The sequence below is a fragment of the Uloborus diversus genome, chromosome 8 (genome assembly GCF_026930045.1).
Source record: "Uloborus diversus isolate 005 chromosome 8, Udiv.v.3.1, whole genome shotgun sequence".
Lineage (NCBI taxonomy): Eukaryota > Metazoa > Arthropoda > Arachnida > Araneae > Uloboridae > Uloborus > Uloborus diversus.
The window spans coordinates 67,145,577-67,172,867 of NC_072738.1; the positions used below are offsets into that span (position 1 = coordinate 67,145,577).

Here is a 27,291-nt window from a genome sequence, read left to right on the forward strand (position 1 = left end):
TTGAAATAGTTCATCGAATCATTTCGCATTAAAAAAGTTATGTATAGTAATGGTACACAGAATGATCTAAAAATCGAGCATTTTAATTTCGGAATTAGGTGATAAACTGAATTCATTGAACGAATTATTTCAGTTGCATACAAAAAGTAACTTTTATAGATATTTTCAGGCAGTTCCTTCGTATTAATGTAACAAGTAAAATTTTGTGTCTATCGAAAGCGAGAGTAACAGAATTGTACTAGAAATTTAAAGCAGGTATACCGTATGGGTTAGTGCTTAGTTGCACAAAATGTCAAACATTCTTCAGTTTATATAGTTAGTTGCCAAATTACTGGGGACTTGTTATTTACTGTTTTTTGACGTCATCTTTTAGAATTAACTTTCCTGAATACTAAATTATGAACAATGAGTATTTTATTTCTAGAATAGAAAGACTTCACAAATCGTTTTTCATTTGTGATCTTTTTGTCTTTCTTTTTTAAATCAAAGACGATCTTTTTAAAACGGCACGCAAGGATTTCTTTTTATATATGTGCGCATTCTTAGAAATTCTGTTGACGAAACAATTTTCTTCAGGGACTTGAATAAATTGGAATCAAAATGATGTATCGAATGTTACTGACACTTAAACTACTCAGTAGTACCTTTTCTATTTCAACAAACTCAGTTCTTTTAAGCACTTTCCTCTCCTTTCTTTAAAACAGAAAATTAATGTTCCATGCCCGCATAATTTGGCAACTGACTGCATTACAAAAAATCACAATTGAAACAAACACTAGGAATAAATTAAAGTAAGACGAATTAAAATATATTGTTAATTGACGAGTTGCATACATCCTCAAGAAGCCGGAACATATCACATTGTCCCTCCTGCTATATATTGAATAGTTCAATAACAAAAGAAAACGTGATCTTTTTTGATAAATTTGAACTATTCAACTTTGTGCTAGGTTGGAGGCTTTTTTGGCACTGGTGTATGGATTTGTACATATTTCAGAACAAAAATTTTCCAACTTCATAAACTTACTATAATCTCTTATTTGCTTAATCACTTCCAGAATAACGTGTTCGGATCATAAACAAAATTTTTAAAAATCTTTTATCGATGGCATGTTTTTTTTTTGGGCATGTACCAGTGTGGGCATAAAGTTAATGTACATTTGAAGAATAACGCAGATTCTGTCAGTTTCCAAGTACAAGAATTATTTTCAGAATTACTTGGCACAGGCAACAAATATTATCATTCATTATAGCATTATTTACATGGTCAAATGGTGTGGATTGCTCAAGTACTATAAACAATAGACCACAATTTTAAACTCTTATTTCAATGATATCGCAATGTGTAAAATAATTTCAATGCATTTTAAGGTTTTTAAAGAAAATATTTATTTCGTTTTGTTTATAATCCGAACTCGAACTCGTTTATTTAGAAACCTTCATAACATCAACATTTTACTTGAGGAAAAAAAATCTAGCTTTCAAGAGATAAATACCAATTAAGGGTTTTTGTAAACAGTCACAATTCGTAAAAGGTTTTTTTTTTTTTTTTTCGTAACGTTTCCAAGAGTGCTTCAGGAAACATATTCATTTCAAGTGCAAACAAAACGTCACTGACACAGATAAGTGTTGAGAATCCAACTTCGAGACAGATCAATCGCCCGTGCTTTGAAAAGAGTTCTAACGTAAAGGCTTTGCTCCGAAACGCTTTCAAAAAGTCCCCACATCTACACAGGATTATCATCAAAGAGCTATAATTCTATACTTTCTCTTAAACTGAGCATATATCTTTCATTATCAAAACTGTAAATGGTAATACTATTAATAACAACAACATTTAATTTGCTCGCCTTACAATAGATTTAAGATTTGAACAAATATATTCTTAAGTATACACGTAACAACAATCCTTATTATATCCTAAATTAGGTTTGGGTAAAAATGCAACGAAAGAAACTCCCGCCGTCTTGCCCCTTGCCATTTTTTCTGCCAGCAAAAACGTTTTCGCGACTCTAACTAAACTCCAAATTCTTCTAACAACTAGTATTAGTATAAGGTGAAGCAACGAAAAGTTGCGTCTAAATTGAGCAAATTTTACTTCATGTCCAACAATGGTAGATTTCAATTTTAAATGCCTCCGCTGTCCAACCTCAATTCTTAATTGGTGAATGATGTTCAACTGATGTCGCTTCATTTAGTGTCCAAAGTAAGAAAAAAAATTCAGACATTCTTTGTGATTATGCCTTCATAGTTACTCTGAATGCCTTTAGTGTCTCGTGAATATTCCAATTTAAGTTATATGACTAATGATAATTTGTCGTTATGTTGATCCTTATTCTGGATTTATTAGTAACGCAGCTTCTTTAAAAGTGACATTGTTTTATCATCAACAGTTTCCCACTAATTAAAGAAAGATTTTCATGGTAAACAAAATGGCGTCCCCTGCAAGCGGTTAACTACTGATGGAATCGAGAATAAGAGCATTGTTAGCTTAACATTTTATCGTAATCGAATGGGTTTTCTGTAATATGTAAAATGTCTTATTTCCCACACAGCTCAGTAAAATTGTCAGTTACGACTTTATGCTTAAGTTACTTTATCAGGCTTTATCTTCTTTGGACAGGCCTGGAAGGTTTCTTTTGGTTTTGGTTACTGCCTTGGATCCTATTTTTAAAAATAGGTTTGCATACATTTTTATATATAGGAAATACCTTTTATCTTTCCAAACTACTTTATCAATGTAAAAAGTCAGGAAATAACTTGCTTTCTCACTAACCTACTGACTAGAATTAACGCCGTCATTTAATTTCGTTTTGGGCAAGTACAAACCCTGAATCACATTTTTGCGACTTTGAAATTCAAAGAATGCCATACGTTGCTTTGATCAATCTGAAATATCGGCAGGCATTGTGCAAGAAACATTGCTCAGTTGCACAGCCTGTGGAAGTTACAACTATTATACTTTCGCCCTGTTGCAAAACTTAAGTACGTGTTTCCATGTACTTAACTGCCATGCCTGTTTCCATGTTGAGTGTACTGTTGTCTTTGTGAAGGGTTTTCTAAGATTTATTCACCCAATAAGCAAGACCTATAATTTCTTGTATTTAGAAGAAGGATGAAACTGGAAATCTATAACGACCGAACTTGATGAGTTAATTAAAATATGCCTAGTTACCAACAAGGCGAACCGTATAATGTATAACTACAACCACCACCGATGTTCTAATGGCTTGGAGTGGACAGAGACGGGAGTGCGACTGAAAGAAAATTGCTGACGTGAATTGAGCGTGAGCAGACTAACACAACGTGAACGTAAGTGATTTGGCAGGTTGAATTGACTAGATTGTTGGAACTGAGCGATAACAAGTATAAAGTTCATCGACTAGGAAAACACAACAGGCAAGTGTATAAAAAGCTTTCGGTTGCAGGCATGGCTACGTAAGGTCTAAGAATAATACATATGTACAAGTGAGATGAAAGGACGCCCCGAGGACAGGGTCCAGAAGGCCTCTCGTAGGTGTGTGCGCCTGGACTTGGCTGTCCTTTCGACAGAACAGTTCTTTCTTTGTAGCTGCATCGGAAAAACTTTCGATTAAAACACAGTTTATGGATTTCCATCGAAAGAAATCTCAACGTAAGTTATATAAGTAATTACTGTCTTCAAATAGACCCAGTTCCTTCGTAGAAAAATGGTGAAATAATATATGCGTTGTTAAGATGTTTTTGTTGTTTATTGGTATTATATGTTTGCTTATGATGAAGAAAAAAACTTATTTGTAAGTAAATGCGCAATTAAGTTTTCGTGTAGAAATTTCTTACTTCTAGTAGTCATTTGCTATTTGAAACCATAATAAGAAATATAGTTGCAACGTATGAGATTTTTTTTTAAAGCGTATTTAAAGAAAGTTAGAATATGATTGTAATATTTAAAATCAAATATTTTATGCAAACTTTTTATCATATGCAATGAAGATGCACTTAATATAAGCAATTTTAAAAGGACACCTATTCTTCACGTTAAATGCTAAGGAAATGTCCATTTCTCTTTGTCTTTGTGTATTTCATGCTTGGAAAACAGACCAAACTATGATATATTTAGCTGTTTCAAGAGGTAAATGAGGGAAATGTTGAGATTCAAAATGTACTTACGACTTGCTGACTGGGAAGAAAAAAAGCAAACATCAAGTAAATGATTCATTTTTTTTTGTGGTATGTGTGTGTTTAAAATGAGTTCATTCACAATGAACTTCAAAATCTTTGCCTCCATCGCTCTGATTTTGTTCTCCACGTACTATCCATCAGTTCGAATTGGGCTCAACAGATGTCCAGAACACACACACCGAGAGAGAATTGATCATACGCGAAAACAGGGGGTTTGAGAAGATTGTGGATTTTAAATAATTTCTACACCCGAACTGAAGAGAAGATGGAGGCTGCCGGTAGGAGATCGAGATTGATACGTAACAACTCCCCCCCAAATCGCAGGCAGCAACAGGTGAGTGTATCCACGGGTCCTTCAGGAGTAGATGGTGATGACTTCTCGTCCTCCGCCCCGCACCATGAGTACTCGTTCTAGCCCTTCCGTGAGCACCTCAATGAATTCCATATCTAGGACAATGTTAAGGTGTAAAAATAAACTGAATCATTGAAATTCAAGAGATGACTGAGGATGCATGGTATAGAACGCCTATAACAGGAGAGGCCGACGCATTCACCATTTTGGAGCAAGCGTACAACAGGGAAAGCTACCTTTATTGGCAATCATTTTCCAAACAAGGAACGAGAGAGTCGGAGAGCGAAGGTGAACATTGGCGAAATTTTGGAAACAATTGGCGTCGTTTCCAGGCTACCAGTCACTTCGCGGGCTATTATTTATCTATTTCTTTGTTCTTTCTGCATCTGCTGGAAATCTGAAGAATTGAAATAATTTTTGGAGCTGTTTACACAATTAACAGCCGAACAACCACTTATTTGACTCAATTTAACACTTGATAAAGAAATGTAAACATCAGCAGCAATGCTATCGCTACGAAGCACTGGATCAAATTTGCTCCAAAATGGCAGATGCGTCGGCTCCTCCACTACAGGGGCATTAGCATGGGATAAATACAGGGGCGTCCCGAACTCAAGTTTTTGGGAGTGCGGAAATTTACATTTTGCCGAATGGAACTTCAAATTGAGCCGAATGATGATAATTTTTCCAAATCGTCAGACACAATTTGCTGAATAAGAATTCTTTTGGGAGGTCATGGTAAGCTCCCGTGATCCCATCAGGGTGCCCCTGTATAAATACAATATTTTATCTGATGAAAGAACAAATAATATCTAAACATCTATATTTCAAGAAAGAAGATGATCTGAATTTTTGATACCTTAGAGAGAATTAGATATCTGCACAACTGTGAGATATCGTTTGGATTTCTATCTTTCTTGGATGTTTTTGAGACACATGACAATTGTACGCATTTTTAATACACTGCCGTGCTAAGCTCATAAGTATTGTCCGCAGATAAGCTAAGAATGAGAGATTGATTTTTTGAAGTTTTAGGCCTTCATGTACTTGTTTCAAATGCTCCATTTTTAGAAATATTTTAATATTTTCCATTAAATGATCCTAAAACATTGGTAAAATATGTTAAAATGAACCACCTGTGGCAATAACTCAGGTTTGAAAGAAAGTGCATATACGACGTTTGTACTAAGCGCGGCAGAATATTAGAAACACTCAAGGAATTTTGAAGATTTTAATAAATGATGCAGTGAGAATCAAAGGTATGTAAGTGGACATTTTCAAGTTTTGAGTAAAACGCGTTTAAAGAGAGGTCTTAAGTAGACTTTCATTGAAAATGTTTTCTAAATCAGGCTGTATATCAGCATCTACCAGGGCTACTAGTTCTATCTCTTGCCTCAAGACAGAGGAGATGTTCCCCTATCATTTGTATTAGTAATGTCCGAATTTTTAATTTTGCCACTTACATCCTTTGCTTCTCACTGCCGCAAATGTGCATTTAATATTTGCTGTGGGTTTTCTTGATCTTGAAAACATTTAAGCAAATGTTGTTCAACACCATCCTATCCATGTTTCCATGACATGAATACTATTTGGTTACCTATTATGTCTACGAATATATATATATATATCATAATCCGCTACCCAGTAAAGTCAGCCAACTCTAAATAAACCGCAAAGACCGAAATAAAAAAAATGTAAAAGCAAAGCGCCACTCAAGGAAAAATCAACGTTGCTGGTTGACAAAGCCGAAATTTTCCTTACCTGCAAAAAGCATACATGTAACCAATGTTAGAAAATTAATGAAATTAAAATCGACATTGAAAGGCTTTATTTATAGGCTGCTCATAGTCGAACGGTAGGAATGGTGCAGTGATAATTGCACAAATGTTCCGCAGTTCAAGCGCTTTTCTAACAGTTGGCGTTTCTGTCATTAATTCATCAAATTCTTCCCGAGCGTCGAAAATTCGCATAATACAAAATGAAGGCTACATTTTACATTTATGTCCTACTTACGTTTCGAGTAAATATGGAAGCCTATAGAGGAAGGAGACTGATTGAAAGACAGCGACTCTATAGACTAGACAACATTAAACTGGGGCCACTGAATATACAGGGTGTTCCGTTTTAACCTGCAAGACCTTTATTTTCGCAACCGTTAGTCCTAGATGTACTAGTATACTTCCAATTGCAAAAATGTTCAAAATCAGATTCAGGGTTAAGACATTGAAAGTTTGAAGCAAAAAAAAAAAATAATTAAAAAAATACCAAATTTAACTTTTGATACGTGTCCTACGTCCCCCAACTTATATTCATGGAAATAATCTCCATTGAAAACTATTACTGACACAAAAAACTTGACATTTGTTCGACCAAAACTCAAGGAGATATTCCAGTTTAAAGTTTTAAAGGACCATACAGAAGATGAGATTGGAACTTATCGCCCTTTCAGAAGAATGAGAGGTTGTCAAAGTAAAAAAAAAAAAAAGTTGATTATATTTTTTATTGCTTTTCAAAAATAAATGCAAATGTTATACCGTGATACATTAAAACGCATTGCAAAACCTCGAACAATTTGAAAAACCACACTCTATGTGCACATTAATTTTATACACTTTTTAACCGCTATAATTCCCCCCAAATGGTGTTATTGACGGCGAGTGTAAAGTGGTGCAAGCCACAAAACGCTGCTTTTCATATCTCGGAAAATATTGGTCGTACCAATGTCAAACTTTTTGTGTTGGAATTATATTTCAATGGAGATTATATCCCTGAATATATGTAATGGGACCTGGGGCCTGTATAGAAAGTTAAATTTTGTAGTTTTTGATTCATTTTTGTTTTTGCTTCAAACTTTCAATGTCTTACCAATGCATCCGATTTTGAACATTTTTGCAATTGGAAGTATACATCTAGGACTATCGGTTGCGAAAAGAAATGTGTTGCAGGTTAAAACGTAACACCCTGTATAATGAATGTCAATGATAACATGTTGATGAGAAATGTGCAGCAATAAAGGATACAGTTTTCTTCTCCGGTCCTGAGTTTTGGTGGTCCTGGCAAGTTGATGACGACTAGCTGAGCCTCTTTTGATTTACTCAAAATCACCTCGTTCAGTTTGACTGCAGTGTGCATGCGACGAACGTTCGCCTCATCCCTAGAAAAGAGGAAGTATATGTATTTCGAGATCAAATTATAGAACTAGTCATTGGAGAAAATCATGGTTTAGAAGAGAAAACTGGTAACAGTTATCTGAAAAACGTATGCGTTTTACAAACAATGTAATTTTATTCCTGCAAGCTGTGAGGTCTGTCTTCGCAGGAAAAAAATTAAAACAACATAAATGTGGAATATTTATATTTGATGCACTACTAAGACCTATTATACTTGATTCTAATTAAAGCAGCACAACTTTATCAGTGCCTTAGTGACGCAACATTTACGTCAGTAGGGCATAAATAAAAAAAGTTTGCTCGACATTTTCTTCGCTAAATTAATTTGTTTCTAACGAAGACTTAAGGCTTCATCGTGATTGTGACCGAATATCAACGTGCTCAAAACTCTTTCGCATGAAAAAAAAAAAAAAAAGATCCGTACGATGTATCCAACGTATTTTCCGAAACTTGTGGTATAACAGAGTTAGTTTACTCATTAAAATCCAAGGGTTTTTATGGTACATGATTTTAATATGCATGAAGAAATATCTACCAAGTTCAACAGAAAATCCTTTTTTGTCTTCAAAATAAACCTCGGGACACAGTAACGTGAGTAGTTCAAACGAACTATGGTGCATTCAAGGGGAAGAGATAGTGGAAGTAAACAAAGAGTGTTGCTGTTTGTTGCTAACCTTTGCCACTTTCGATCGTGACCACGCATCGGACAAGCATTACTCATTGGATTGGCGATTCTGTTCACACTGTCTGAACATTTCTCTTATCTTTGTTCAACATCCCAGCACCAAGTATACAACGGTGTCGCCAACAGACCCCTCATTTCGAGTTTTTCCAGTGGGGAGGGGGTAGGGTCAAATGGTGCATTCATTCTCAACGCAAATTTAATAGGAAAATAGCTAGTGTAAAAACATAAACTTTTTAAAGCGGGGGGGGGGGGGAATTGACCCCTCTAAATGACAGGTCTGGACGAAAAGTGTCACGTTGCTTTGTTTACTTCGGCTATCAGTTCTCGCTGAGGTCCCTAAAGGATGACTTGGGGGGGGGGGTGACTGACCTATCTAAACGACGGTACTGGACACCAAGCGCCACGTTGCTTTGTTTACTTCCACTATTAATTCTCGTTAAATTTACTACAGGAAGCTTTAAAGGGGTAGTTGACCCCCTCTAAACGACGGGTCTGAACTTCAAGTGTCACCTCGCTTTATTTACTTCCATTATCAGTTCTCGCTGAATTCACCACAGGATGATTTCGGCGTTCCTGGATCTATACTTACTTGCAGTTTAAGTTGACAATGACAGCACGACGTGCGGAAGAAAAACCGAGGATAAAATGACTTACTAGCTACCTACCCTACCTACTTCGCGAATAAGCGGAGATCGCCACCTGTCTATGAGCTGCTATTGGCTGGCGCGTTTGATTGAAATGGATGAAATGCTCCGCGGATGAATTTACCTCCTGGATGGTAAAATTGAAAATATTTAACGATTGACAGAAATTACGACAAAAAAGGTTACGTATGCATGGGTTTTACGTAACCGTTTTTGTCGTAATTATGGGTTAATGCGACTAAAGCGATGAGTGAATTTCTCCCGAATATCGTACAAGGCTCTAGGAACTATTTCCATCGTTTGGTCTCAGCCTACTTCTCCATTGTCAAGTAAGCTTGCACTCGAGTATAGATCCGTATTGATTCAGAGAACGAACTTACGGTTTCGTGAGGAGGTCCTTTCCCTCTGCCGGCTTCTCTTTGATATCATTCTCGATAGCCGGTGATGCCGGAGGCTCCTCACACGCGTCCACTGAGATGGCTGGAGGCGGACTGGCCGGAGGCGGGCTCGAGGACGAAGGGGGTTCAGACTCGATTGGGGTGGTATCCTGCTCTGGCATCTCGATGAACTGAACCTTGCTGGGCTTCGCGGTTGGTTGGGCTACGCTGTCCTTGATAGTCTGAACCTGTGTAATGATTCATGTATCAACCTTAGCACGTTGAGTTGATTAAAACACTTTATTCAGCAATGCATTTTAGCAATATGACATTTACTATGTTTCATTCAATGTGATTAATTGGTTATTATTTACAACCACCTGGTTATTGTGATTAAAGTGAAAAGCAAACGTAAATAACGAACAAAATATGAAGAAAGCACAACATATAGCTATTTCAAGGCTGCAATGGAACCTTTTCATCAGTGTTAAAAACTCAGCACATAGCAAGCAATTCGTGCGAGAACTGAATGTCACCACGTGGACACAGGTATTTTATATGAAATGGGTCAACCTATAGGAATTCACGACAACAAACTACAAGTCAAATCTCGGGGTGCGCAGCAAGCGGGGTAGACAACCAATCAAAGGCTAGGAAACAAAAGAGTGGGAGAAAACGAAGAAATTAAAAAAGCAATTATAAAAATTGCTTCAAAGTATCATGAAAAATGGAGTGCTGGAAGAATCATTGACTAGAGAATGAGAATTTTCTCAAGTATAGTAAGCGTCTCAAAAATCGAGGTCATAGACCGAAGAATATTTGCGAATAGTTCTGACAGATGAAAATTCGAAACCGTGGCCAGTCCAACAATGCTGAGCGATGGAAGAACGAGCAAGTTCCTCATGTTTAACATAACTATCATGTTCATTCAGACGGTGCTTGAGAGCACACTTAGACTCCCCAACGTAGCCAAGTTCATATTTGCAGGAGATGTTACAAATACTCCAGTTGCTATGGCAATTAATGGGATGCTTCAAGTTTGTAAACTTAATCTTATCTACAGGAGAAAAAGTAGTATCGAAACTAAACTTCCTCAAAATCTCTTTTTCACCTGGTTATTATTAACTATAGTTGGGGCAAACCTTAACTGGCAGCGTCGTAAAACTGCGATTAGGAACTGCGTAACGTCCACAATGCTGCCAGGTTAGGTTCGCTCCAACTATTACGGGCTCTGCTTTGTTCACCGATTGCGACGACCTGTCTTTTTTCCAATAAATTGATGCATTGCATTGTCATATCCGGAAGTTTTTTCTGTTTTGATCTCTAAAAAGTGATAATCTTTAAAAATGACTAAAATTGGTCAAAAATCTCAAAATATGATTATAGATGGTAGAGTTGATGGCTTCAGTGTGAAGGACCAGGATTCGAATCCCAGCTTGGGCATGGATGTTGTTGACCGGTATAGCACTTCTTATACACTGGTGAGCAAAACTTAAGGAACAAGTGGTTTTTCGGCCACAGATCCCCAACAAAGTATTAGATAGCCATGAAATTGCAGTATAATATGCACGTAATTCAGTAGAAAGACTATTTGTATGCAAATTTTAGAAATAAAACGTCATAGGTGATATAAGTGTACGTAAACCTTGTGGGTCGGCGCGCGCAGGTCAAAGCTGTGATAAAAGGATGAAGAGCACAGTAGTTAAAGACATTCACTGCAAGTGCAAGTGATTTGTTTTGTGAAACATGTCTTCAAGAAATCATATAAACGACTTTACTCGAGGAAGAATGATTAGGAAGCTTGAGGAGGGACGTAGTGTGCCCAGTGTCGCCGAAGAGTTCGGGATCAACAAAAGTGTTGTTTCTCGTGTTAGGAATGTCTTTAAAACTACTGGTACAGCTGTTCGGAAGGTTGGTGGTGACCGTCCAAGGAAAACAACACCAAGAGATGACCGTTACATTGTCGTACAGGCGAAAAGAAACCGTTTTCAGTCAGCGAGCGCCATATCTCAGCAACTGTGCACAGCCACAGGACGACAAGTATCAAGATTTACAGGGGCCAGACGCCTCCACAAAGGTGGCTTATTTCCTAGACGTCCTGAACGCTGCATACCTTTAAAAGTTAACCATTGGCGGCACCGTTTAGAGTGGTGCAGAGAGCACGAAACCTGGACACCTCATCAATGGAGTCGTGTCCTCTTCACAGATGAGAGTCGTTTTAGTGCTACAAGCGATTCTCAACGTCAGTTGATCTGGAGAGAAGTTGGAGCTCGATTTCATCCCAATAACATCGCGGAAAAAGATCGTTACGGTGGTACTGGAGTTCTCATCTAGGGTGGCATTATGTTGAACGGGCGAACTGAGCTTCAGATCTTCTTCCGAGGTTCTGTAACTGGAGATCGCTACTGCAATGAGGTAATCGTACCCCATGTGCCTCTGTTCCGATTGGACATTGGACCAGACTTTATTTTTATGGATGACAATGCCCGGCCACACCGTACTGATAATGTTCAAAAGCTACTGGAAAGTGAAGATATCAGACGAATGGATTGGCCAACTTACTCTCCAGTTTTAAATCCCATAGAGCATATGTTGGATGCATTAGGGAGACGTCTTGCGACACGACAGTATCCTTCTGGTAACACCTATCAGCTGAAAGATGCGTTAAAGGAGGAATGGAGACGTTAACCCCAAGAACTCCTGGATAATCTGATGCTTAGCATGGAGAGACGATTCCAAGCAACAATTGCAGCAAGGGGAGGGTATATCCCATACTAGGGAACATCTGCCAGTTGTACTTACGCTTCTTCAGGCAATCATGTGTAAAGTCACTATATGTCAAATAAAGCCTTTTTTTATTCCATATCCTACTTTAAACTTTATATTCATTTCTGGGCCATTATTCTTTCACCACCATTTAAGTACAAAATAATGTACATCATATTCAAATTTCATGTCAATCGGATGATTTCTTGTAGAGTTATGACAAAAAACTCACTTGTTGTTTAAGTTTTGCACACCAGTGTAATTATGTCTCAGTGAATTGATCCTATTTTAGGCTCTAGATCTCCCAGCTTTCCATATTAGCATTTTGTGCTAGGTCTGTACAGCCAAATATAGTTGCACAAGATGCTCAGTCATTTGGATTAAAACGTTGCAAGTAATGTACCAAAACAACCAAAGGTTATATTAAACTTTATACCAGGCTACCGAACAAGTATAGACTCTGAACTAGTACCGAACAATACAAGTATTGAGTCTCAGTTTACAGGACAGTAACTTTTGAAGCTAAAATCTTATTTTTTTAAGGCTGTTTGAAAATTCTTTTAAGGTATTTGTGACTATATGCCATGAATTAAGGTTTATTATCTAAGTTGTAACGCAGTGTGATTGTTCAATGATTGTTTTTTCAATGATTTTGAGCTAGAGACTCTGAGCTCAATTGAGTTTTTAAGATTTTGAAAACGCTTGTATGGCAAAGACAGTCCTTGCGGTTACATAATCTACTATATATTAAAATCTGTTCGCGTCCGTCCGTCTGTCTGTCTGTCTGAAGATCGATCTTCTCGAGAACCACTGCGAATGGAGAGTCAAACGAGATACCGATCAATTCGAAATTTTCCAAAGAAAACAATAGGACCAATCTCGTAATTGTGTGACTTTAATTAGCGGAGATATTAATTAAAACGTTAATTAACATAACGTTATTCAGGAATTTTTATTTCTTTCCTGTTGCCATTTTGCATAATCGTGAGCAAGTAAAATTCTAATAATTGTTTTAAAAGAGATTTTTTTGGCTGCTGTCCAAATCTTAAAACAACGTTTCCATCTAGAATTTCATTTTAAATTAGCTTAAAATTGGTTGCTCTATTCGGACATAGCCTTTGTTTTATCGTCTGTCCTTTTTTTTTAATTTTTTACATTCAACGTTCTTAACTCATTTCAGCATATGAAAGTTGTTTCTTTTGCTATGTTTATTGATTGTAGTGTAAGTTTATCATTCACCGGCCTCATATTTTGGTACACTTAGGATGTGTGACTAATTATGTTTATTTTGTTGGACTTTTTCCCGTCACATGGATGAGTTTTCGAATTGTAACAAGTCTCTTTTTCTTTCCTGTTTCTATTTTTAAAATACAGTTTATATCGTTAAAAGAACATGTTAAATTAAGATTGTTTGGATTTTTATGTGAAACAGAGTTGAACAAAAAAGATTGTTTTTAAAGATTTTAACTAAAGCTAAATTGGAATCTGATTTCTTGGTATTAAATTAATGCTTATTAGTAGTTATTTAGTCTTGGTGCTTTAGTTTCTCGTAATCAACCAAAAAGTATGTGTCATTCTATGTAAAAACTGATTTTAACTGTACATAAATAGTTCAGATATAGTCTATCAGATGTAATTCATTTTAACGTGAGCACAGATTATAGTTGATAATGCATATATTTTCATCTTTTGTGCTAATTGAAAATACTCATAACTTGTATCATTGATAACTATGATTAACGTTAAAGAGATTTTTGTCAAAAACATGCTCTACTGGTGTTTCGCAAACCTTGCATTACGCGTATTTATTTACTCCTTAGCGCTTTAGAAACTGATGTCAGAGTAATACAAAAACATCAGTTGGACATCTCTTTCATTTTTTAAGTAGCCCGTGCAACGCCGGGCACGCAGCTAGTTTGAATTAAAACTCGTCATAGAAATTGAAATGGAGAATGGCTGTTTTGGTGAATGAGCTGAATGGAGCACGTAACTTATAACAGTTTGTCAGCTGCTGAAGTGTTAATAACTCCTTAGTCATCAGTAGCTAGTAGATAGTTATTTGCGTCACTGAAATGAGGTATGAAAAACGGTCACCCCAGTTACTAATCTAAAGGACACCGGCAATCGAATTGGACAAATTCTCTCTGAATTCTACGGAAGAAAAAAAAACTTTGCCAACAGGGTTTGATTGCTGAAAAGTACTAATTTCTTCACTGTATGTGCCTTTTAAATCGAATTAAAATGCACATTTAGCTAATGCGGTAAAGACAGCATTAAGTTGGTTACACAAGCAGTTTCAACTGAACAGTTAACTGAGTGCACTGTAAGTGCTTCCTTCAGCGTACATTTTCAATTCACAGTTTCAACTATTCAGTTCCAACTGTCAGTTTTGTACGGCCGACTTGATCCAAATTGAGATGAGAACTGTGCAGTTGAACCTCCACACACGTAAAAATCAGTTGAACCTTTCAATTAAACGAGCTGATGTGTACATCACATAAACTTCCTTTTACTCCAATTTAATGTCATTTCCCCATTATTGGCAATTTTAATGGGATTCAATTGTTTACTCTCTAAATATAACCAACAGTGATCAAATTAAAAACAAATTTAAATTAAAAAAAATCGCCAAATTTGTCACTAAGTTGGCGACAAAACTTGGCGAGCAAAAGACTGGTGATATATCGCCAAGTGTCCGACAAATTATAACACTACGTCAGTTTACATCGAAATTAACAATGATTTCCTCCCAAAAAGGGGCAAAAGACCCCCTTAGGAACATCTGAATGCAAACAAGGAAAGGTGCACAACTAGGCCCCACTAGAAGTCTACGTACCAAATTTCAACTTTCTAGGACGTACCGTTTATGAGTTATGCGAGATACATACACACATACTCACATACGCACATACATACGTATATACAGACGTCACGAGAAAATTCGTTGTAATTAATTCGGGGTTCGTCAAAATGGATATGTCGGGTGTCTGTAGGTTCTTAGGCATATATCCACGTGTGGTCGGGTCGAAAAAAACTCAACATTCATTCGAGGGTGAGAAAAATGGAAATTTAGGCTGATTTTTGAGTGAAATTTTTTTCGCGAATACAATACTTCCTTTTTCGTAAAAGGAAGTAAAAAAAAAAAGGAGAGAAAAAAATCATTCGTTTCAGCTTAACTGCAATTTTGCGTTGAACTGATGCTTAACTACCTCATGTAGAGGATAAAATATTCAGTTCAAACTGCATGTCCATTTTTCTTTGCATTAAAGTAAGAAGAAAAGGGATGTAAGTGCCAAAATTAAAAATTTGGACGTAATCAGTACAAATGGTAGGAGAACCTCACCTCTATTTTAGGGGAAGAGATGGTACTAGTAGCTCTGGTTGGTGTTGCTACACAGCAGAAAAAAAATTCAATGAAAGCCTACATAGGATCTGATGTTTAAACGCTTTTTACTCGAAACTTTGAGAAGTCCACTTGCACCCCTTTGCTTCTTGTTGCCTCAAATGATCTCCGATTTATCTATGAGATAAACATGTATTTCTGACGATTTATATCGTCAGAGAATAATAGACTCACCACCGTCAGCGTTCCTCTCCTCTGCTTGATGTGCTTGAGCATCTGTGAACGCTGTTCCATCATGAGCGTGCGCTCGTACGTGTAGGCCGAGATATCCGTATCCACCTGAGAAAAAAATCCATCGTTAGCTTGTCATTATACTTTGATTTTAACAATGAATACTCCTATTCAAGATACATAATTAGCTCCCCGTTGTGTGTATGCAGTCAACCTGGAACTCCTGAACATTACATATTCAACTATCCTTTAACCAGCTCTTTCCATTGCACTTACAATGCGAACCTTTCTCTTCTCAACAATATTGCATATATTCCATCTCATGCAGTTTCACGTAAGAATATCTATAAAATAATGACCCTACTCATATCACAAGCAGATGACTTTAAATTTCCTGCCCAAAAACTTTCAAAGAACTTTTATTGCAGTTTAATATTGTATTTCCAGTCAACCAGATATTTCCAACTTCTATTTCCCTTACTTACTGTATTTTTAAATGTTTTATGTTTTTGTATCAAAATTGTTCCAGCGAGTGCTTGGTCGCTCGTGACCTGTTCTGTTAGCCACAATCACCACATCCGGTTAAATCCTCACCAGGGTTGGTACGGTGGTGATTTGTGGGATTTAAATAAATAAATAATAATGCATACTGATACTAATCCCCGCAGTGATTTTTGAAGGTTGAAATGAAGGATGCGAAGGGAAAGATTAAAAACAGAAATGGAAGTTGGATGAATTTCGAGGTTTATCTTCAATCATATCAAAAACTTAAATTTATTGTACAACGATATAGCATAACAGCTTTTTTTTTTAGACGTTTAGGATATGATAACAATCATAGATGTATTACCAAACGAAATTTCAGATGCTCCATAATGCCTTATTATTTTCTTATTAAAATCACTTTGTTAGTAATACATCTATGATAATAGCACGTTAAATATTGATTATTTTAATTATAATTCAAACTTCTCTTCATAGGAATTTGAATGATTTTTTACATCGATATACGAAATGAAGAACGGAAAATACTTGTTTCGCTTTTAACAGAATATATTTAGTTTCTCAAAATGAACATTATAAGTGACTAAGATAATTTTTCACTTTACACGTATTCTTTGAAAGTTGGAACAAACAGCGTATTTAACTGAAAATCAGGAGAACAAAAAAGTTATTAAGGACGGGTGTAACGTAAGTCTTTTTCTACTAATTTAGCCTTAAAAGTAGCCAAGAATAGGACGAGATTTTAAACAGAGAAATGAATTCTGACAGGAACCTCCGAAAGCGATTTTTGCAACACAGGTAATTATTACCGTGTATGCGATCCCCTTTTAACTCCTTGAGTACATTTGACGAAATGCGAGTCGTCATGCACTTGTTTTGCCTAAGCTACAGATGACAAGTCTGATCGTTACCGACGAAATACAATGTTTCCTTGCTCAATCAATTGCTAGGTGCTACGTCATCAGCTTGAGGCGAGTTTCTTTTCACTACGGTTCACCTTCCTGCTTGTTATAAGCTGAACTACTTGAAAGTGGTATTTCGACGGCAACGGTCTGATTCGTCAAACGAGGACGAAAGCAAACGTGTACGTTTCTTGTTAATGGCACGAGTGATTGTTTTCAGTTTAAGCGGTCATTTATTTCAGTGTTTCTGATCGAGCCTCAATTTTAATTAATTTGAGAAAATAAAACTCTCAAATAAAGGGATTCTGATGCAAAATCTACTATTTTCGTAAACTTTTCTATGAATCTGAAACTTTAATCCGTTCCAAGCACAGCGATTGGATAGGAACTAGTTATAACTGCCCGTAAAAATATAACGTGCAGTGTAGTTTCCTATCATTAAATGGCAGAAAAATTTAGAAAAACGTACTGCGTGTGTTGGGGCTCTACTTTTTGTTCATTAAAACTAGGTTGATGAATAAACATAAAAGAGAGTATCAGAGGCTCATTCGATGACTTTATCTTCAGTTTATCTACTATTTTTCGTCTGGGATTGACATAGGAAGAAAACAATTTAAAAAATGTGCTCTTTACCATTTCGACGACCTCTACTTCGGCTGAAATGCGTAGTTGGTAAAGGAAAGTTGACAGGTCCTTCTTCATCTGAATGCTGTTGTCCTCAAGTTCTGGAATTAGTTAAGGGTGAAATAATGTATGGTAATACCCTAAGATGTGTAACCTGTTCCTTAGAACTGCAACGAGAAAAATTCACAAATCAATGAAATTGGTGAATTTTATTATTTGATGAAAAAACTTATTTTAACATGAATTTTTCCTACTGGCTGTTTTTGCATTTTCAATATATTGCAGTATAGATGGTACTGGATTTATTTATACATTATGAACTTAGATAGACTTCTCACCCCCCTCCCCCTCAAAAAAAAAGATTTTTTTACAAAGTGCAATTTATGTTCAATTTATGGTTAAATTTGTATTACACTGCTATAAATTAATTCCAATATTAATGATTGCTCAAGCTTCAACTTCATCTAGAAAAATTTATTTTTTTCTTTGTTTATCCCATTCGTTTTGAAACATATTATCAGAAAATAAATACCAATCTTTTAATTCCTACTGAGAATTAGAAAACAAACTTTTGCCTGAGAAATTAGTTTACACTTCTTAAGGCATCTGCACTGTAAAAAATTTGTGTAACCTTACTCCATTAAATCGATGGCAGCTTAGCTGCCTCCACTACTATGGAGTAACTTAAACTGATATAACTGAGGCGTAAAGTTACCGATCGCTTGTGGAAGATTACATCATGGTAATGTAACTATAGCGTAACGTCTCACCAATTTCTGAGTAAGGTTGCGCCAGAATTTTCTGTGCACTTGCAGAGATATTGCTTGAAAGCAAAAATTAAGCTTTCATCTAACTTTTTTGAACGATTTATCAAGTTCATAATTTTTAACAATATTTAAAAAAAATTAATACGCATTATTTATGTATTTCAATATACAAACAAGACATTTTTATTGCACTAAGAGAGGAAATGACCTGAGTGGAGCTCAAACTCGGAACTCAAATCTCACAGACGAGACGAGTCGCAAAGCAAGAGCGTTTTACTGCTCGGCTACAAAAGTCGGTTTTTGTTTTGCTTATAGAGTTTAGCTGGTTCGCAATGATTGTGATCTTTACGATGCGCTTTGAATTCTACTGAAATCATAGTGCAAAGTTCTTCCAACAGTTTGAGTTCTTTAAACAATGATTCTACACACTTCCTTACACATTTTTTTTAGTATGGGGGGGGGGGGGAGAATCCTTTATTTGTCATAGCAATCAGAGCTGTGTAAAAAGTAGCTCAGTGGGTTGAAATGAAAGTGTTCTTACGCACCTGATTTGAAAATACAGCCATACAACGAGGTCGATAGCTTACATATTTTTTCGTCAGCTTCCCCCGGTGCGTTCCTGCTTGGAATTTACTTTTAGAGTTACCATCTTATAGCAACCCAGTCATTTTCCATTCGTGTTTAAATATTTGCCAAAGCTACGAAGTCAGAGATACCGAGTCAGAGTCTGACTAATTTTCGGGTGCAGGAGTCGGAGTCAACTGTCCTAAAATTCTAGGACTCGGAGTTGGGAGTTGATCATCAAGAGCTTTTTACGACAAGATTTGTTTGAAATAAATCCGCCTTTAAGTTCGGGATCTATATTGACTTTTAGTTTCCCCGTAGGTGCTAATGTTAAGGGATTTGAACTGTTCAAAATTTAACGAAAAATTGTTCAAATAATAATAATAAAAAATGGGAATGAGGTGTCTTCGCCGAGATCTTTTGAACAAAAAAAAAAAAAAAAAAGTTCGAATCCCACTATTGACTCAAATGTTATTAGGGAGACAGACAGACAGACCGACAGACTTTTTTTCCATATTTCAAAACCCTACTTTCCAATTTTTAATTTTTCGATACTTATCTAATAAATATCTTTATTTTTGACTTTTTTTTTGTTGCGTCTGTCTGCGTGTATAACTGTTACTCAATCTCCTCCGTACTGGCAATGTCTACGAGATCAAAACTGGCACCGTTGAATACAGGACATTCAGGGGAAGTTATTTCGCTCTGTTTCACCCCTCTAAAGGGGCAGGATGTAATGGGCGGGACTTCCAGTCCTGGGAATGTCCTAAAGGTTATCCTCACCCCTGGATGCCCTGTAAAAGCATTAAAATCCCCAATTGTCACAAGCCGTAAGCGACATTGAGTCATTGCAGTTGGTGAACAGGGGCTGGTTAGCGAAGCGAGCAGGAGACTGAGCTCCCCTAGTATCACATTAAGTGTAGGTGTTTTCACTAGATCATCATCCCTTAAGCAAAGGATACGTGCAATGGTGAAGATCCGTAGCTTGCAATTCTTCCACACTCTGTGTTGCTTCAAGAGGAAAGGCAGGAGCATCAGCAGGCCGCCGTCGTCTGGAAACCAAGAGTTAAGGAAAACAGACAACAATTCCGTGCACATAATTTTTAAACTTAAGAAAACTAAGTCCCCAAAAGTTTTAAACACCCTTTCTTACTTCCATTTAAAAAAAAGGAAGTATAGTATTCGCGAAAAAATTTTCACTCAAAAATTGACCTTCATTTCCATTTCACTCACCCCCAAATGAATGTTGAGTTTTTTTTTTTTCGTTTCGACCACACTTGGATAAGTGCCTAAGAACGTATAGACATGCGAAATATCCATTTTGACGATTCCCGAGTTAAATACAACGAGTTTTCTCGTGACGTCTGTATGTACGTATGTATGTGCGTATGTGCAGATGTGCGTATGTATGTCGCATAACTCAAGAACGGTATGTCCTAGAAAGTTTAAATTTGGTACGTAGACTCCTAGTGGGGTCTAGTTGTGCACCTTTTCTTTTGGTTGCATTCAGGTGTTTCTAAAGGGATTTTTTGCCCCTTTTTGGGGGGAAATCATTGTTAATTTCGATGTAAATTCAAGTGGTGTTATAATTTGGCACTTGGCGATATATCGCCAGTCTTTTGATCGCCGAGTTTTGTCGCCAACTTGTCTACATTTTTGGCGGTTTTTTTTTAAAATTTGATTTCAATTTGGCCACTGTTGGTGATTTTTAGAGTGTGAACTATTGAATCACATTAAAATTGCCAGTAATGGCGAAATGATATTAAATTGGAGTAAAAGGAAGTGATGTGATGTACATATCAGCTCGTTATTAAAAATAAGTTTCACTTTAATTGTATTTAAAGTTATTCTTTTACTTTACCAATTAAATTGTTTAATTCTTAATCTAAGAGAAACTAGAGGTGATATGTGTCATTTTGTTTCGTGCTGCCTGGTGACCATATTTATTATTGTTTAATATAGTATATACTATATTGTTTAATATGGTACTTTTTAAGTTAAAAAAGAATATATTTCGCCAAAAATGTCAAAATTGTTATTTTATTATTATTATTATTATTATTATTATTATTATTGATTATTAATTTTTTTATTCACTGAACTCTGGAATGCCTCTTAAGTCGGAAGAGCTAACCCATAGTTTTTTTTCTACGAAATATTTTTTTAAACAATTGCTCATGGCTGAGGTTCTCAACCCTTAATTCTCGCGACCCAGTTTTCAACCATCTAGTTTTCATCGCCCCTCTCTTTTGCCTATTGCATAAAATAACATGAATAGTATTGTATTTTCAGCTCTTTGATGTTAAAACGATACTATTACTTTAACTAAAAATTTGTGCTTAAACTGCAGTTTTTTTATAAATTCTAAATAAGAGACTCAAATCTTCAGATAGATAACTTAACATTCCTCAAATCATAAAACCTTAATTGCTACATGTTTTTCCACAAACGTTATAAAGTTATGCTTATTATTTTGCGTTGCACAGAATATTGGATACTTACTGAAGTGCAAATGTTCTGCTTTTACGCAAATAATTTGAATTACTTTAGCAAAGCATTGACACTTCACATGTAAAACTAACACCGCTTATATGGGTCAAAGTGTAACTTTTCTGTCACACGCCTTTTACAGTAAAAACTTTGAGAAACAATTAACTTAACCATGTTTTTTAATTTCATCAAAAATATATCTATTTAAACCTGCCAACAGTTTTTTAATAAAATTTTTTATTTCAATATATTTTTGGCTCACAACATGTGAGTTCTCGCCTCCATGGCTTATCACACACCTGATGTGACTGTTTATGTTGCTCAATAACTTGTTTAATTTAAAGTATATATCTGTTTATTTATTGTTTCTTTAGCAAGTGTCTCAAATACTAATTGTTTTTTTATTATTATTTTTTTAACATTGTGTTTTAGTTCGTTTTAGTAGGATAAGGAATTATGTCACACAATAAATTCTCACGTCCGTTACCCAAAAACAAAATGCCATTTCTGATTAACAGATGGCAGTAATGACGTCGCATTTTATTTTCCACGATTCAAGGGTTGTTTATTGTCATGTTTATTTTCAGCCATAAAGAAGTTGTGAGATTTTTGTAGAAAATCAAGATATATTTTGTTTTAAAAATGAAGTGTGGTCATTGTGAATTCTCACCTCCGTGAACTTGAATTTCAGGGATGTAAATTAATGTAAAAGAAGTGAACATGTTATCACAAGCTTAACATGTGCACATTGTAGCAAAGAAAAAAATATATATTTCCCTGAAAAATGTAACCATTACACTTATGGGTGATTCTCCAAAATCACAACAATATTATGTCCCAGGTGCCTAACACAAAGGTTAATTGATCTAGAATTTATTTTCCTTCATTTGTAATAGTTAGAAATAACTTTTCCGATGCTATTTTCTTCTTATTAAAACAATAACTCATTTATTTTTTCGAACGAAATTTTTTGAATAACCAGAAAGACACTCTTTTGGCATATTCCCATTCGATTCTCAAATATACTTAAATTATTTAAAATTTCTGTCTATCCACATTCCACAAATTTAACTTGTAGTAATAAATTACTCATACTTCAGGTGTAAAACAACATTCTTTAAATAAATTTAATTATTTAAACAATCAAAATACATTATTTTAAACTTTGTCCCCAGGTTTTCATGTCATTCTCCTGTCCTAGGAATGAGTTCAATTATTATAAATAAATAAATAAATAAATAAATAAAGAAAAAAAAAAGGAATTTTTAGTCCGCTTTCTGACTTAGATATAAATTCGAGTACAACTTTCTAATATAAAGCACCTTTCTAAATTAGAGAATTCAAAACAATAAACAATAGAACTTAATGTGAAATTGTTATTTATTTGGTGGTTTAGAATTTTAGTATAGCAATTGAAAAATACTTTTTTTTGTTTAAAAAAAAAAAAAACTCCGTTATTCGAAGTGTAAGATATCCAGAGTGAATAATATGGAAAAACCTATATAAGGGGACCAGGACTCGAAGAAATATTGGACATTAGGGAGTGTCCGTTAAGGGAGGTTTTACATAGATTTTGTTCGGTCATTCAATAACATACTTTTTGATTTAGGGGGGTTACAGTTATATCTCTATTACTTTTATTAAATTTTTGATAACCTTCGATGAAACTGACTGCTAGTCACTCTCCTGGTGTGTGAAAATTTGACCTCATGTTTTGAGGGTTGTAGCATAGTTAAAGTGAGTTCCATCTATTTTTCCTTTAATAAGTTCCTAACAAAGAGGAAGTATATTTTTTTCAGATTTTTATAAGCATTTTTATTTTTAAAAATTGTGATTGGAAAATGTCAGGTTTTTGGAGAAACACCCCAATATTAACGGAAAATTCCTCACCTCCGAGAATCTCACCTCCGTGACAGACCTAATCAATGTCATTATATCCGAGGTGAAAATAAATGATGGAGGGGAAATACCTCAATTTTAGGCAATCTACCAAAATCATAAATTAATAGTATATTCTCAGATTTACTAATTTGGAAATATGTTAATATTATACTATTTCTTAACACACATTTGAACTAAACGGTTAACTAAAATTATAAGTCGGACTTGAATTAAGAGAGATTAATATTAGATTCACACTATTCATTAAAATAGCTCATTTTTTGCACAAATAACAAAATTACTACTTTGATTTTAAATGGGCCTCTAATTTCAAACACTAAAAGTTTTTTCTTCCTTTTTTTATTTCCGTGAACAAGATATTTTTTATTTTTTTTACTTATGAGTGAAATAATTGGAATTTAGCTGGGCTATTGTTTATGGTTACTTCTAGTGGGGTAACACTTTCATCTAAGAATGAAAAAAAAAAACAAAAGGTTTCGAAATTGAAAAACATTTTCGTTTAAAAGTTACTTTCTGAAGAATGACCCATCGAAAAAATTCACAAGAAACAATGACGATAAGTTCAAGATGTAACATAGACTGGTATTCATAAGGCAGCTTTGCCAACTTGAGAGAAACTAGTTGAATAGCATTTGAGATATTTTTCAGGAGCATTTTGCAATATTTCGGATCAGTTTAATTTTGTTTTCATCGCGTGTATGTTCAGTAATCATTAAATTAAAAAAAAAAAAAAAGGATCTAAGTCCGCCCTGAAATTGTAGTAGTCATCTAAAACAGTAGCATATATATTTTTTAAATTAATAAAACATTAACAAGAACTAGGTCTCATTTGGAGCATAAACAACTTGAGTTTCCCAAACATGTCTGTCATTATAGCGTTAAAATAACAAAGTACGGAACAACAGAAAAGATCTTGAATATAATTAAAAGTATTAATTATAGTTAAAGCTTTAAGACTTAGAATAGTGCAAAAAATAATAAAAATATCACAAGAGGTAAAAATGCATGTAGTGAAAAAACAAAAATTCAATTAGTAAAGCAGTGAAATTAAGGATCATATAATGGAAGAACAGGTGTAAATCCTTTGGGAAGTCTTTGACGAAAAAAGTCTGACAGCAGATACTGTCTGCGACTTTAGGAAAAGCATTTGTGTCATTGCTTGAGAAACCTCGTTTGATAAATTTATGAGGAGCAAAATAACTTTTCTGAGGAATAGTTGGCAACCCTCCATTAGATTATTATTTCATTAAAAAATACACTTATGCAACCCTCTTCAAAAGTAAAACACATGAATGTCAACACGTGTTTCACATTTTATTCTGTCATAATATATTTTCTTTTGGATTATTTCAGTAAATTAATTAATTAGCACCATAGCTTTTCTTTTTTGTTATGCTCGTGCCCCACCTTTACTGATATTGCACCTTCCCTAGAGGAACGCGCTTCACTGGCTGAGAACCGCTGGCTTGCGGAATGTTTTACAGATGTAATTTAGACTTGATATTTTCTGATTGAACTTTATTCAGACCTTATCAAGCCTGAGAAATTTTCTAAAATAATTGTAATAGCAACAATAATGGTAACATTAATATAAGATTGCCTCAAAATTATAAAAATTCAGCTCTGAATGATCAGGTGTACAAATAATTTTTACGTTTCATCTATCTTTCATTTTCCGGTAACAAGGGATGAGTAATTAATATTAAAACCAGAAAATGTTACATAATCCACCAAAATAGTTTTAGTCCTCCCCTTCCCCAATTGTTCGCATAATCACTAAAATATCTGCTTTAAGTTTGTTGCTTGTTATATGTACTTTCGTCATGAAAAGTAGAGTCTGCCGTTTCAGCGCTTAGCGAAATAAGTAATATCGCATATCAAGATAAGTAAGATATGACAGATTAATGTTTTGCTGATCTAGCCCGATGTAGATTAAAAATATATTCAGTAACTGAAAGACGTAAATTAGAGATATTCGATCAATTTGACCAATGTATCGGTAACTATATAATAGCAACGTCTAAAGAGTTTAATGTAATGTAGCTATGCTGTCCTGTCACCCATTCGGGTGGAATTATGCCTTGTCAATGGACACGACAAGGAAGATTGCTGAAAAAGGATACGGACTATCCACCAGACGTCTATATGACCGGCCACCTTGCCAGTGTTGTCCGGGAATTGGTCAATTCCCTTAGGGATGAGGAGTGAGTTCTTGCTGGCTGCAATATTTCGGACGCTGTCTGTGAAATATAAAATATGTTTGTCAGTAAGATATAAATAAATACCTTTGTGCAGAGAAATAAATCGAAATTATCAACGTTTTAACGCACAAAATTAGCATATTACTGCACGCACATGTTTCGAAGTTACTAGAACCCCTTTTTCAACGTAAAATAGTAAGCTTTCGGATGTAAAGACATCCGGTTAAAGCAACAAGAATGAACAGTAGATAGCTTAAATAGGGAACATAGCAAATTAGCAAGACAAATAAGACAAAATGGAACTCAGAGCCGAAATTTATTACATGATTCCCTTCGAAAAAAATACGTTTAGTAATAAATTTCATTAAAAATTCCAAAATAAATTTTGCTGACAAAATGAAACCGCTAATTCATTTGTTGGTATCCTTAGCTAATGCTTGGCGTGTATCTCCCGGTTCCAGCAAGCTGAGACTCGAGTTTAAGAGGATTTATGTCTACTTAAGTGAAAAGGAAAAGTGTTAGTACTAAGTTGAGTTAGGTTGCCTTCGGAGAGGTAAGGCAGTAGTAACCGATTGGGCCAATAGTGCTTTCAGCTTTCAGTTAATGCCACAAGAAGAAATAAATTCTCTCAAAGTCAAGTCTTTAATTACTAGGGTCGAACTACACCAGCTGCCAAAGCAGTATTTGGTGCCGTTTATCACGTCTTCCCAGGCATAAGAAAGTTTTGGTGCGTTCCAGGCTCTCTCTTTTATTAATAGAAAAAGGAGTTATATGAAGAAACCAAATTTGCAGCAAGGCAGAAATATACATATATTTCAGTTTAACGTGTACGATTCTAGGTTAGTTAAGCAAACGTTCTGTTAACTGTCAAATACATAAGCAAAAATTGTTCCCTGCGTAAGATAATATCATTTATATTCTAACCTATAAAAGCCAATTAAACTAGGTAACGTTGTGAAGGTTACGCAGATCCTAATAACAGCATTACGAAGCTGCTATATTAGATTTGCCCCAACTAGGAACAATTATTGGGTTGTTCGGAAAGTCATTTCGTTTTTTTTGGGGAACATGAAAGACAGTTTTCGTATAATGAATAAATATTTTATTAAATTATATATTGGCCATTCTGGTCCAACACCTTTTGCCATCTTTCTGGCAGTAACATAATTCCCCTCTCATAAAAGTTTTGGTCCTTGCTGGCAAAAAACTGGTTCAGGTGGTTTTTGACATCTTCATTTGAGGTAAAGGTTTTGCCATCCAAAAAATTTTGCAGGGACCGGAACAAATAGTAGTCGGAAGGCGCCAGATCTGGAGAATATGGTGGATGTTGCAGTACGTCCTATTCAAGCTGTAAAAGTTTTTGGCGAATGACCAAACTTGTGTGAGGTTTCGCATTACGAGCTTCGAGGTTAAGCCCATGCCTTTCAAATGGCCATAAACAGTCGAATTCGACAAATTTAATCTCTCACCGATCTCTCGTGTGGTTATTCGCCGATTTGCATCAACTAATGCCTTTATCGCATCTTTGTCAGCTTCGACCGGCCTTCCAGACCGTGGTGCATCTTCGACATCAAAATTGCCGGATCGAAATTTTGCAAACCAGTTCTG

The 27,291-nt window shown here is 35.4% G+C and overlaps 1 protein-coding gene across 1 annotated transcript in view; it reads right to left on the reverse strand.

Moving 5' to 3' along the window:
* Positions 1-27,291, reverse strand: part of LOC129228406 (solute carrier family 12 member 6-like) — a 75,380-nt gene continuing 48,089 nt past the window's right edge. The window contains exons 20-26 of the mRNA XM_054863085.1: positions 25,606-25,722; positions 20,053-20,142; positions 17,769-17,860; positions 15,733-15,837; positions 9,393-9,637; positions 7,534-7,667; positions 1-4,608 (exon numbers count right to left, since the gene is read on the reverse strand). Of these exons, the coding sequence (XP_054719060.1) occupies positions 4,517-4,608; positions 7,534-7,667; positions 9,393-9,637; positions 15,733-15,837; positions 17,769-17,860; positions 20,053-20,142; positions 25,606-25,722 (875 nt within the window). The 3' untranslated portion in view covers positions 1-4,516. The remainder of the gene's footprint in view (positions 4,609-7,533; positions 7,668-9,392; positions 9,638-15,732; positions 15,838-17,768; positions 17,861-20,052; positions 20,143-25,605; positions 25,723-27,291) is intronic.